Here is a 12,614-nt window from a genome sequence, read left to right as displayed (position 1 = left end):
GCGTGCGTGCACACACACACATACAGAGCTCACACAGAGGCACCACAGATGTCAGTGCAGACCCCATGACTCTGCCCTGGCACAGGCCTGGTATCTGGAAGATGTTCATCAGGTCCCTCTACTAAGTTCATTCAGTTCAGCAAGCATCTACTGAGCACTGACTGTGGACAAGCCTCTCCATGGCTGAACTGTCCAGGAAGGAGGAAAGATTACACAGGGCAGGCTGCAGTTAACTTTCCATCAAGTGAGCTGGCTTCCCTTAATGAGCTCAAGATTTCATTATACATTTCATCCTGACACACCTTGGAAACTTGCTTCTTCTGAGACTGGGGCCAAAGCCTGCAGGGTCAAGACCTGCCTGTAACCAGAGTCTAAGAAAACAAGCAGGAAAGAGAAGCACCAGGCACATCACATGTGTGATTGCATACTCAGTCTGGTCTGACTCTTCACAACCCCATGGACTGTAGCCCTCCAGGCTCCTCTGTCCACGGGATTCTCCAGGCAAGAATACTAGAGTGGGTTGCCATGCCCTCCTCCAGGGGATTTTCCCATCCCAGGGATCGAACCCGAGTCTCTTCTGTCTCCAGCACTGGCATGTGGATTCTTTACCACTGAGCCACCTGGGAAGCCCCAGGGCACATCACACCCAGATGGAAATGTTCTAACTGAGCTCTTCACTGAGGTCAGGACTGGAATCCAAGGGCCCTGGCTGTGGCGCCAACCTGGCTCCCAAGAGCCAAGGTCCTGTCCTACTTACTGTGGTTCTGAACCCCACCACGCACCCAAGAGGGCCAGAAGTGGGTGGAACACAGGAGAGGGGGTTAGAGAGAAGCTGCACTTGGTGCCTGGTGGAGGGAGGTGGCCCAGGGAACTGGCTGGGAGGGAGGGAGAAAACAACTGTCAGCTTCTCAGCATCGCCTTGGGAGGGAGAGAAACTGGGCGTGCTCTGCTCCAGTCCCTCCCCTGCTCATGTGCCAGAAACGCCCTCACCAAGCAGCCAGGGGATGTTCTGTAATTGTGCTTCAACCATTTGTTTGCAGGGGCTTCCCAGGTGGCGGTGGTGGTAAAGAACCCGCCTGCCAAGGCAGGAGACCTAAGAGATGTGGGTCCATCCTGGGTCTACAAGATCTCCTGGGGCAGGGCATGGCAACCCACTCCAGTATTCTTGCCTGGAGAATCCATGGACAGGGGAGCCTGGTGGGCTACAGTCCATGGGGTCAAAAGAGTCAGACATGACTGAGAAACTAACACACACACACACACATGCAGGTTCCCCTGTCCATGGAGGCCTGATAAGGTGATGGGATCTGACCTAACTGTTACTTCGTTTCGTTTTAAGTATATTCATTTCTAGATACAATCTTTACAGATTTCAAATACAGGATTATAGAATCATAGATGCGAAGAGACACAGAGGAGATATTCCTTTAGCCCAGTGCCTTTCTGCCCTGAGCTGAGGTTCACATCTCTTTTACAATATCCCCATCAAGTGATCATGGGGTCCCTCCTTGGATACCTCCAATAGTAGGCGATTTACAGTCCACAGGGTCGCAGAGTCGGACATGACTGAATTGACTTAGCACACACGCATGCATGGCGTCATTCAATAAGATTTGTTTGCAGAAGTGACGATGATCTGAGAATCCAGAGTCCCTGAAATCCTCCACAAAAATCCCCACGAGAAGAAATCTGGCTACACAGCCAGAGGCTAACGAGTTTCTTCAAAGCTGCACCGATTTTGCCTTCTATATTATATCGTTTGCTATATAAAAACTACTTTTCTCCTTAAATGTTTTGAGTAAAACTGGAAACAGTGCCAGATTCCTTTTGTCACTCTGCACATCTATCCCTTCTCCCCAACACTTTGTACCCCCGCCCAACACATACTGCTGTGCACACCCAGGTGTGAAGATGTTGCTCATCATAAATCTTTTCTCTTGGTGCAGAATGTCCCTGCCCTCCATCCTAGTCTCTCCAATGCCTGACTATCCAAACTCTACCCATCAACTCAATGCTTTGCTCCAATGTCACCTCTTCCATGAAGTCTTCCCAGATTACCCCGACTAAAAGGAAACTCTCTATTTGAACACCCCCAGCTCTTCTGTGTGCCTGATTAATCTCTGATCAAGTTCCACCTGTTAGTCTTTTATGTCTCTCTCTCTTACTTTTCTCATGAAAAGTTAGCTACTTGAGAAGAGGGTCCATGCTGGATTTTCCCCTGAATCCACCATGGAAACCAGCAGTGAATATTCAGCAAGTACTCAATACATGCACTAGTATTACTATTAATAATGATGAGGATGATGACGGACAATTTCACAAGGGTATCTGGTTAACGCAAGCCTTCACTCCATGGTGCGTTCATGCTTGGCTATAACTGGACTATGGTCTGGGACTGGGGGAATGGATTTGGTGTCCTGTCTTCAGTATTGCAATGGCCCCTTTTATAGCTCAGAATGACTAGCGCAGGCTGAAAGGATTCATCCAACAAGAGAGCAATAGCAAAGAAAGCAGGATCATACCTTAATATCGTCTTCCGGCCAGGAGTTGAGCATTGTTGCAAGGTGGCCCTTGTCATGAACGGTGATAAACAGCCCACTGGGAAAAACAAAGCACATGCCCACAGACAGACCAGTCAGACCAGGAACGCAGCTGGGGCCACAAGCACTGTGTATCGTTGTATCGCTTAATTTTGGCCACAGATCGGGGCTGAGGGGGTCCCTGTTCAAAGTCCAAACAGTTTACAGCCCTGCCCTGAGCTTCCTTCAACTGCTCCCCACAGGGGAAGGGCTCCATGGGGCCAAGGGATGTATCCCCCTGGAGTCTGTGCTCGCCGCAGCCTGTACCCTTCTCCCCCTAGGCCAGGCACCCAGGACCCCAGAATCATCTCCCTGAGTGGTCCCAGGCTGCTTTCAGGGGCTGTGTGGGCCTCTTCTCTGGGTCCCCCCTTCCAAGGACAGACCACACTGCAGTGGGTGGGTCCGCAGGCCTGGGGCCATGACTGGAATTGGACGTGTGGGCGGTGATGTCTAGATACCCGTCCACGTGGTCCCTTGCCATGGAGGATGGAGCTGGGGACAGAAAGGGGCGGGCTGCCAGCCACGAGTCTATTTCCTCTGTACCACTTGAGTCTGAGAATTCTAAATTCAAACTTGGCCTTCCAGACCATATGAAGATATATCTGTAAAGCAGGAGGATGAAACATATTTTACTTAACAGTTTGTTAGCTTGACTTTGAACTTCTAATGTTTGGACCTAAGTCTGTGGATATGAATCTCCTGTCCTGGGATCAGCGGTGAGAGGACATGTGTGCCTGGTGGGGAGGTTGTGGGTGGTGCAAAAGATGGCAAGTGGTCTGGACCAGTTCCTTCTTTTCCCCCTTTTTTTTGACCAATGCACCCAAGAGAGAGAGGCTCCTTTGACTTGTGAAGTACCCAGGCCCGAACACGCAGTCTGTTTTTGCCAGTGTCAGAGGGTTGGGGAAGTGCGTGTTGGGGGTGTGGTTCCCTGTTCTACTTGCCCTGCCTAAATCAGAGTACTTCCCCCAAACGGCTGCCAGGGCTTCACGAGGTGCTTGGATTTTGTGACCCATTACTGCAGTCATGCCCTCGTTAACACTGTAAGCACCATGGCCCTGTTCTTCGGTCCCACCGGTCTTATGAAACCCTCACCCTTAAGAAACCCACTTTCTGCTCCCTGTGCCTTCCCAGCCAGGCCCCGAGGGCAGATGGAGACAGCCCTGCTCCAGGGCAGGCTGATCGCACCACCACCCACTCTCGGCATCAACCCACACAGACTCTCAGCGTTGACCGGTCTCCTTGCCTACAGTGTTTCTCTGATCAAAATTCACTCTTTCCACTCTTTGCAAAGACTGTTGCAACTTCTTTGCTCTCAGGCCTCCAACTGCCTCACCTTTCCCCTCACTGCCCTAGTGACCATGTCTGTGATGTCACAGGAAGCATCTCTTGTCAGTTTTCCACCAGCAAACCTATACACTTCCGTATCTGCAGCCAATCCTCCCACTGCAGTGAAAATTACAGAGCCTGAAACAGACAGAAACTGGAGAGGAATCTGCCTCTGAGAGCAGGAATTATACCCTTTGAGATTTGCCCATGTGTGGCTTTTGCTTGAGGGCAGTCTAATATGCAAGTAGCTTGAGGCAGCAGAAAGCCTCAGTCCTACTAGTTTGAGGTGTCAGAGAAGTGAGTTGGAGCTGGAAGAGCACTCAGAAAGTGAAGGGGAAAGTTCTGGAAGGGAAGGCGATGCAGAGAGGATGAACATCCAATTTTGTGTGTAAAACCTGCCCAAATAACTGGCTGATGATTCACCTATACATACCCAAGGGTCTGGCAAAAAAAAAAAAAAAAAACTGCAGCTGGACACTGAAAGAACCCAGCAGAGATTTCCACTGTTGCCCATCAGTAGGGACAGAGTTTGGAACTTGAGTCCAGCCTACTTGGACTCCAAAATCACTGTGCACAGTGACTGCAGCCATTAAATTACAAGATGCTTGCTCCTTGGAAGAAAAGTTATGACAAACCTAGACATCACATTAAAAAGCAGAGACATCACTTTGCCAACAAAGGTTTGTATAGTCAAAGCTATGGTTTTTCCAGTAGTCATGTATGGATGTGAGAGTTGGACCATAAAGAAGGCAGAGTGCCAAAGAATTGATGCTTTTGAATTGTGGTGTTGGAAAAGACTCTTGAGAGTCCCTTGGACTACAAGGAGATCCAACCAGTCAATCCTAACAGAAATAAACCCTGAATATTCATTGGAAGGACTGATGCTGAAGCTGAAGCTCCAATACTTTGGCCACCTGATGTGAAGAGTAGACTCACTGGGAAAGACCCTGTTGTTGGGAAAGACTGAGGGCATGAGAAGAGGGCGGCAGAGGATGAGATGGTTGGATGGTATCACCCGAATCCACGGACATGAATTTGAGCAAACTCCGGGAGATAGTGAAGGAAAGGAAAGCCTGGCATGCTGCAGTTCCTGGGGTCACAAAGAGTTGGACACGACTCAGCAACTGAACAACAACAACAAAAATAAAAATTACTCTTCTGAGAAACAAAACAATCCAGAGTTCACAGAATTCAGGGTACAGAGAGGTCTATTATAATAGCCTGTTTACTTTATCTATGTTAGACACCATCCGTAATAAAAAAATTAAACAAAGTAAAACAAGAAAAACACCACTGAACTCCAAACTATTCTTGACTTCCACGGTCCCTGCCAAGACTGTTTCTTCCTTCTCTTCTCTCCCATAGCTAGACTTCTTGGAAGCGCTGTCTACACTAGCCGCTTCCATTTTTCCATCTTCCACTGAAACATGTCGTTACTTAATAATGTGCTGCCAACGCTGCTCTTGCCAAGGCCCCGGATGATGTCCACTCCAGAAATACAAGCAGCTTTCTAGCCTTCGTCTCCTTTGTCTTCTCAGCAGCCTCTGACACTTTAAGCCTCTGGCTTTGGTGACTCCGCTCTCGTGTTTTTTCTTCTACCTCTCAGGCTGCTCCTTCTTAGGATATTCCCGCTGGATCATCCCACCACTAGGTGTTAGAGTTCCTCCCAAATTTGCACTGCCCCATTCTCCTTCTCTCTTGCCTGGAAAATCCCATGGGCAGAGGGCCTGGTAGGCTGTAGTCCATGGGGTCGCTAAGAGTCAGACATGACTGAGCGTCTTCACTTTCACTTTTCACTTTCATGCACTGGAGAAGGAAATGGCAACCCACTCCGGTGTTCTTGCCTAGAGAATCCCAGGGACGGGGGAGACTCGTAGGCTGCCGTCTATGGGGCTGCACAGAGTTGGACACGACTGAAGCGACTTAGCAGGAGCACCAGTGGCATTCTCCTTCTCACTCTTCCTCTTGCTCTATATGATCTCAACAGTGCCCAAGGCTTTTGGCCAGTGACTCTCAAAGATCTGCAGACCAGAGTTTTTCATCTTTGGTACTACTGACATTTTGGGTGGGATAATTCTTTGCTGTGAAGGGTGAGGATGTCATGTGCTCTGTGGAACGTTGGGCAGCGTCCCTGTCTCTCCCCACTAGATGCCAGCAGCACCCCACACACTGCTGTGAGAGCCAAAAATCTCTCCAGACGTTGGTAAACATTCCCTGGGGAGAAAATGTGCCTCTGATTTTAGAGCCATTGTTCTAGACATTTATATTCAACTGCCTGCCTACCATCTCCCTTCGTATGTCTCGAAGGCACTTTAAACTTCACCTGTCCAAAATCAAATTATGATCTAGACGTGCATCGCTATGACTCAAAGACAAGACAAAACAAAAACCCAAGACAAACCTGACTCTCCTCTCCCGCTTCCTTTCTCAGTTAACTATTTCCCTCAGGCATGTAGTTTAACAATCCCAGACCCCCAGAAGCATCTTCGACACTGTCCTTTTTCCCTTTTATATAACCCCTGCCAAGTCGTTCACTTCTGCTCTGGAATTACCTCCTGGTTCATACACTTCTTTCACCCATGACACCACTGACCTGTCCAGACTCCCAGTACAGCTGTTCCCTAAAGCACCAATAACTCTGTGACATCCTCTCTTGTCTCCACCTAATCTAGTATCTACATAAAAGAAAGAGCGATGTTCTTGAAATCAAAGCCTTACTGTGTTTTTGGCTATGCCTCTCAACTTGCAGGCTCTTAGTTCCCTGACTAGGGATTGAACCTGGGCCACAGCAGTGAAGGCACCAAGTCCTAACCATTGGACCACAGAAAACTCCAAAACCTTACTTTGTTATCCCCTGTGATAAATATCCTTCATGTCTTTCCATGGTTCTTGGGACAAAGACTCAAGTCCTCAGCCTGGTCCACCTACGAGGCCCTGTATAGTCTGGCCCTTGACAACTTCTTCACTTTATCCTTATTGCTTTCTCCAGTCATTGACCACACTGGCCTTCTTTCCATTCCTCCATGTGTCAAGATTTTCTTAGTCTTTGGCCAGTTCATACACTGTTCCCTTTGCCTGGCACCCCTGGCCTCTCTGCATTCTATCAATATGCTTAGTTAATTCCTACTTATTTTTCAGATGACTTCCAAGTCAAATTTGGGGCTCCTTGTTAAAATTCTCAAGTATCCCATCCTTACACACACAAACCTATTACAGTTATTTATGTGGTTATTTAGTTAAATGCTACTCTCATTAGACTGTAAACTTCACTGGGGCAAGGCAAGCATTTACTCTGTTGTCGACCACTGTATACCTAAACCTAGTCCATAATACTACTCACACATTATTTTTGAAGAAGTGAACTACAAGGATGGTTGAAGGTTGAGTGATGAAGGTGAAAGGTGTAGAGATTGGTATAAGTTTGGTATAAGTTGGAGTGAAAGAAGCTTTCATGTGGGCTATGTTGTATCATGCTCAAGGGATCAGTGTGCTGGGCTGGGTGGCACTGGGCTGTGCTTGTGGCTCAGAGCAGGGAAATGCATCTATAAAGGGAGTGGACAGGCCAGTGGGGAGAAAAATTCCAGAGCCTAAGACTTGGGAGTTGCCAGGCTCTTTCCACCATGTCGACTGGGGACAATGTGGGTCTCCGAATTAACTTACTCATTAGGTTTGAGAGCAAGTTCCAGGAATTTTCTGGGCTACTCTAAAATGACCACAGAGCACTTAGTTGTACCCATCAAGACAAAAACAAGAATCAGATTGATTTCTTGGAACTTGTTGCTAAAGATCATCTCTATGCAGTTTGAGTTTGGAAAAAAAAATTATACTGTGTTGATAGTAATGAACTTCAAAGACTTTCCTAGATGAGATAAACAGTCACACATGGTGAGCATCCTGAAGTTTAAATACTGGTACCTGCCTTGGGGGCTTCCCAGTGGCTCAGTGGTAAAGAATCTGCCTGCAATGCAGAAGACACTGGTTCCATCCCTGGGTGGGGAAGATCCCCAGGAGGAGGGCATGGCAACCCACTGCAGTATTCTTGCCTGGATAAGCCCATAGACCCAGAGGAGCTTGGTGGGCTACAGTCCATGCGGTCACAAGAGTAGGGCACGACTGAAGTGACAGCACGCACGCACGCACCTGCCTTGGTGTCAGCAGTGGTAAGCGGGCCAAGTTGAGCCTGTATGCCTGGGACCTTTCAAAGAACCACCCTCTCTACTTCCAAACCAGCTGCTGCTCTGAGGTTTGGCCTGAGGAGGCCTTGTTGGGGACTGTGACTCTTCCTTAGCTTCTATTTTTCCACAGCTGCAGCTCTGATATTCATAAGCAATTTCCGCACCCCTCCCCCGCCAGGTCATCTGGAGCTAGTCACGTGGAACAACAATGCTAACAAAGGGGCCCATTCTTTTCAGCTGGAAAAACCAGGTCTCAGCCCAAGGCTCACTGATGACTCACCGGGTGACCTTGGGGAAGTCATTTACTCACATTAATTAATCCCTATGACGCATTCCTGGCCTCAAGAAGTTCTTAACCCTGACCTGTTTTGGAAATGTCCCTTAGAGCCAAACAACTTCTCTTCTCAGCATTACTTTTTACCAGATAGAGGCTTAGTAATGATATTTAGCAAAAAGCTCACATGTTAAGGGATAAGATTCAGGCACCATTTTAGATCTTAGCAAAGCTCTCATGTGATTAATTCTAAACACAGGAAAAGTATGATTATGGAAATAATCGGCTACATAAAAATAGGCTCTCTTTGTGGCAGATAAGAAGAGGGTGGAGGGACATTTCAAATGAATGTTTTTAAACTGAGATTTGAGCTAAAAAGTTTCAAAAGATGACTTTTTTTTCTTTTTTGCATATATAATTTTATGCTCAGATCACGGTGCAAAAATAAAACTGAAATATATTAACGGCTTTTAATGACTTCTCAAAGTGCATTTCCATTTATTACATAACTCACAGCTACCAGTCTTCCCCAAAGGATTGCCCTGGAAGAGGATTTTGAGACATCCAGTCCAAAGACCTCACTATATAAATGAGGACATGGAAGTTCAGAGAGGTGAAGTGATTTGCCTGAGGTCACACAGCTCACAAGCAGCAGAACCTACTTGAACCAAGATGCTGAGTCCAGTGCTCTTTCTGTTGCCCCAGACTGCCTATTCTTTCCAGAGACCTAGTTCCCAATGAAGAGCTAGGGACATGGACCAAAATGGAGCATCATAGGCGCTCATTGGAACCACCGATGAAAGATTTCTCTTGATGCATGTTGGTGAGGAAGTAAAATGTGCAGAGTGAGGGATTATGAGGTTAAACAAATGGACTGTGGGTTCCAGCGGGATCCTAGGGGGAAATCCCTTGCCCATCCCTCCACTTCCTACCCAAATTGCATCTAGACCAGCTCAAAAAGAAGATATTTCCAGGGAAGAAGACCTCTTAGATGCCCTCAGCAACCTATTTTCAGGTTTAACTACTTCCACTCAAAGAAGCGGGGTGGGCATTAGTTTTTCCTAGCAATACATGGTGATGGGGTTGGTTCTTATCTCTGCTGTCATGAGGTTCTGACCAAGTGAGAAATGCAGACGCTCACTTCTCTGCATTCCTGTTTAGTGGCTTCAGGAAGAATACTTCAGTGCCTGGGAGGTGCACTGACCCACACCTGCTCAGTCTCACCAGAGATCTCCAGCGCATACAGTCCTGGGCATGGGCATGGGGATTTTCAGGGATTACTTCCAATAAAACAGATCACTAAGAGTGATGAGGGTGCAAGCGACTCCAGAGAAGTTCAGAGAAATGGCAGGGGGAGGTAGCAGAGAGGAGGTGTTAAATGTATGCGCTCTGCGGCCACAGCATCTGGGTTCAGGTGCTGCCTTCGCTCCTCACTGGCCGAGTGGCTGTGGACAGGTTACCCTTCCCCAAGCTGCACTTCCTTATCTGTAAAATGGAGAACTTGACAGTAGCTGCTTCATGCCTGTTATAAGGATCAACTATGACAATGCATATTTAAAGAGTTTACTATGGCGCCTGCTGGCGTGTAGTAAGTGCCCAACAAATGGCAGTTCTAAGAGTTGCTGGGTTGGTGTAGTTAGTGGTTAGGAGTGCAGGCTGGGGAGTCAGCATCCAGATGCTGGCGAAATGCCTAGCGAGGAACTGCTCATAGTAAGTGCTCACTAAACACTCAGAGCTAATTATTAATTCATATTTCAGTGAGACTTATACCAAGTCAGTGTGCGTGCTTGTCAGGGGCTAGGGTTGACAGTTCAGTGTGCCTTTGGTGAAACAGGAAGGCAATCAAAGTTTGGTAGAAAATCTTGCAGTATGAGGGTCACCGAACAAGAGCAAGACAGAGTTCTTTGGTGATGCACTTTTGGGACTAAAAGTTTCCATTCCCTGAAAGAACTAGTGTTCAATAAGGATGAGATCAAGGGCAGCTGGAAATGGAATACACATCACGGAAGAGCAATATTCATCCACTCTGCCATTCAACCATCCATTCGCTCATCCACTGAACAGGCTCTTTGACATCTCTGGAACCCTGTTTAGCCCTTTATGTACATTGTCTTATTTCTCACACAACACTCTCAGATGGGCTTCCTCCCCATTTCTATAGATGAGATTCAGATGGAAGCAATGTAAAGGCAGAAGTGAGGTTTAAACACAGGACTCTTGGAAGTTCGGAAACGCGGCTCCTTCATGTGTGTGATTTGGGATCAGTCACTTCAACTTCATGGCAAATAGATGGAGAAACAGTGGCTGACTTTATTTTTCTGGGCTCCAAAATCACTGCAGATGGTGACTGCAGCCATGAAATTAAAAGACGCTTACTCCTTGGAAGGAAAGTTATGACCAACCTAGACTGCATATTAAAAAGTAGAGACATTACTTTGTCAACAAAGGTCCATCTAGTCAAGGCTATGGTTTTTCCAGTGGTCATGTATGGATGTAAGAGTTGGACTATAAAGAAAGCTGAGTGCTGAATAATTGATGCTTTTGAACTGTGGTGTTGGAGAAGACTCTTGAGAGTCCCTTGGACTGCAAGGAGATCCAACCAGTCCATCCTAAAGGAGATCACTCCTGGGTATTCATTGGAAGGACTGATGTTGAAGCTGAAACTCCAATACTTTGCCCACCTCATGCAAAGAGGTGACTCATTTGAAAAGACCCTGATGCTGGGAAAGATTGAGGGCAGGAGGAGAAGGGGATGACGGAAGATGAGATGGCTGGATGGCATCACTGACTCAATGGACATGGGTTTGGGTGGACTCCGGGAGTTGGTGATGGACAGGGAGGCCGGGTGTGCTGTGATTTATGGGGTCGCAAAGAGTCAGACACGACTGAGCGACTGAACTGAACTGACTTCAACTCTCCGTGTCTCAGTTTTCCCTTCAGTAAAATGGGAACTGTGGCTTCTCCATTACGGAGTGACCAGGAGGACCAAGCAAGGCGAGTTCACACACTCTGTACACTATAAAGGCCTGCAGGCGTGTGAATCCTCATAGGTGTCTGACCTTGGGACAGGTCAGACAGCTGCGAGAATCCTGGGAGTTCTATGGGGATTCTGAGCAGGGAAGGGGGGTGGTTTAAGCGTGCTGGCCTCCCTGGTTTCCTGGCGGCCCTTTCTGGCTGAATGGGCTAGTATTTTGGGTGCCAATTTGCTCTCGGCCTGTTTCAATCTTCTCTTGGTGAGAAGAAGCCACCCTCCCCCACAACCCTGCCCCCTACCCTGAATGCGGCCATGTGAGACGATGCCCTGACGGCTGGTGTGATGCTCTTGGCCTATTCTGGAGCACAAAAGGAGGCAGGAAGGCGGGGAGTTCCAGGGAGCACTGGGCCTGGCTCCGCTGAGACGCGCAGGCACTTCCGGCTTTTGAGTGAATGCAGGCTGCCCTGGGGAACTCCTGGGCGCTGAGCACCCTGCAGGGAGCTACGGTAACCTGAGTACTCATCAAGGCTAAAGACTCCTTTGAGCAATCAGAACAGACACCCTTGGCCACTCCTGGTGCTGTGAGGATGGGCCTCTGTCTGAGAGGCGCTCACGGGGATCTGTCATGTTAACAGCCCTTAACTGAAACAAGAAAAAAAAACAAAAATAACTTTGGCTACTGATTACTTTCCCCAAGTTTTTCCTGTTTGCTTCAGGGAAACAATTTTGAAATTTTAGGAAAGAAAAAAATAAATATATATATAAAGAATCCGGCAAGCTGCCAACTTATGGAATCAAGGCTTAAATAAATATATGCCCTGCTTTACAGAACATTCCTGAAGTTGCGAGTTGTCCACCTCTTCGAGGCCCTGTGGACTATAGCATGCCAGGCTCCTCTGTCCATGGGATTCTCCAGGCAAGAATATTGGAGTGGATTGCCATGCTCTTCTGCAGGGGATCTTCCCCACCCAGGGATCCTGGGTTTCCTGCATTGAAGGCAGATTCTTTACTGCTGAGCCACCAGGGAAAGAAAATACACCTAAAACAATACTGTATGTGTATTTCGGAGGTTACTGTTTAAAGGGAAACTGCAGAGAATTGTCCAGGAATGTAAATCACTGTCCCCTGATTTACAGCTTTCACAAATTTGGACCTTCCTACTTTGGTTTCTAGAAACAGAACCCAGGTTCCTTCTCAGCCGATGCTTGGACATCAGGGCCTGAGAAGGAGTGGTTGGAGATGGGGGGTCAGCCCTCTCTCGCCCAGAGTTCTGGGCTAAATATGTG

The 12,614-nt window shown here is 47.7% G+C and overlaps 1 protein-coding gene across 2 annotated transcripts in view; it reads right to left on the bottom strand.

Moving 5' to 3' along the window:
• Window positions 1–12,614, bottom strand: part of ME3 (malic enzyme 3) — a 220,849-nt gene that overhangs the window by 74,280 nt on the left and 133,955 nt on the right. For both annotated transcript variants that reach the window (NM_001075877.1, XM_024987172.2), the window contains 1 exon segment: window positions 2,523–2,598. In NM_001075877.1, coding sequence (NP_001069345.1) covers window positions 2,523–2,598 — 76 coding nt within the window.

Source organism: Bos taurus, chromosome 29 (assembly GCF_002263795.3).
Source record: "Bos taurus isolate L1 Dominette 01449 registration number 42190680 breed Hereford chromosome 29, ARS-UCD2.0, whole genome shotgun sequence".
Taxonomy (NCBI): domain Eukaryota; kingdom Metazoa; phylum Chordata; class Mammalia; order Artiodactyla; family Bovidae; genus Bos; species Bos taurus.
Note: the sequence above shows the minus strand (reverse complement) of the source record. Positions and strands in the feature narration are given on the sequence as shown.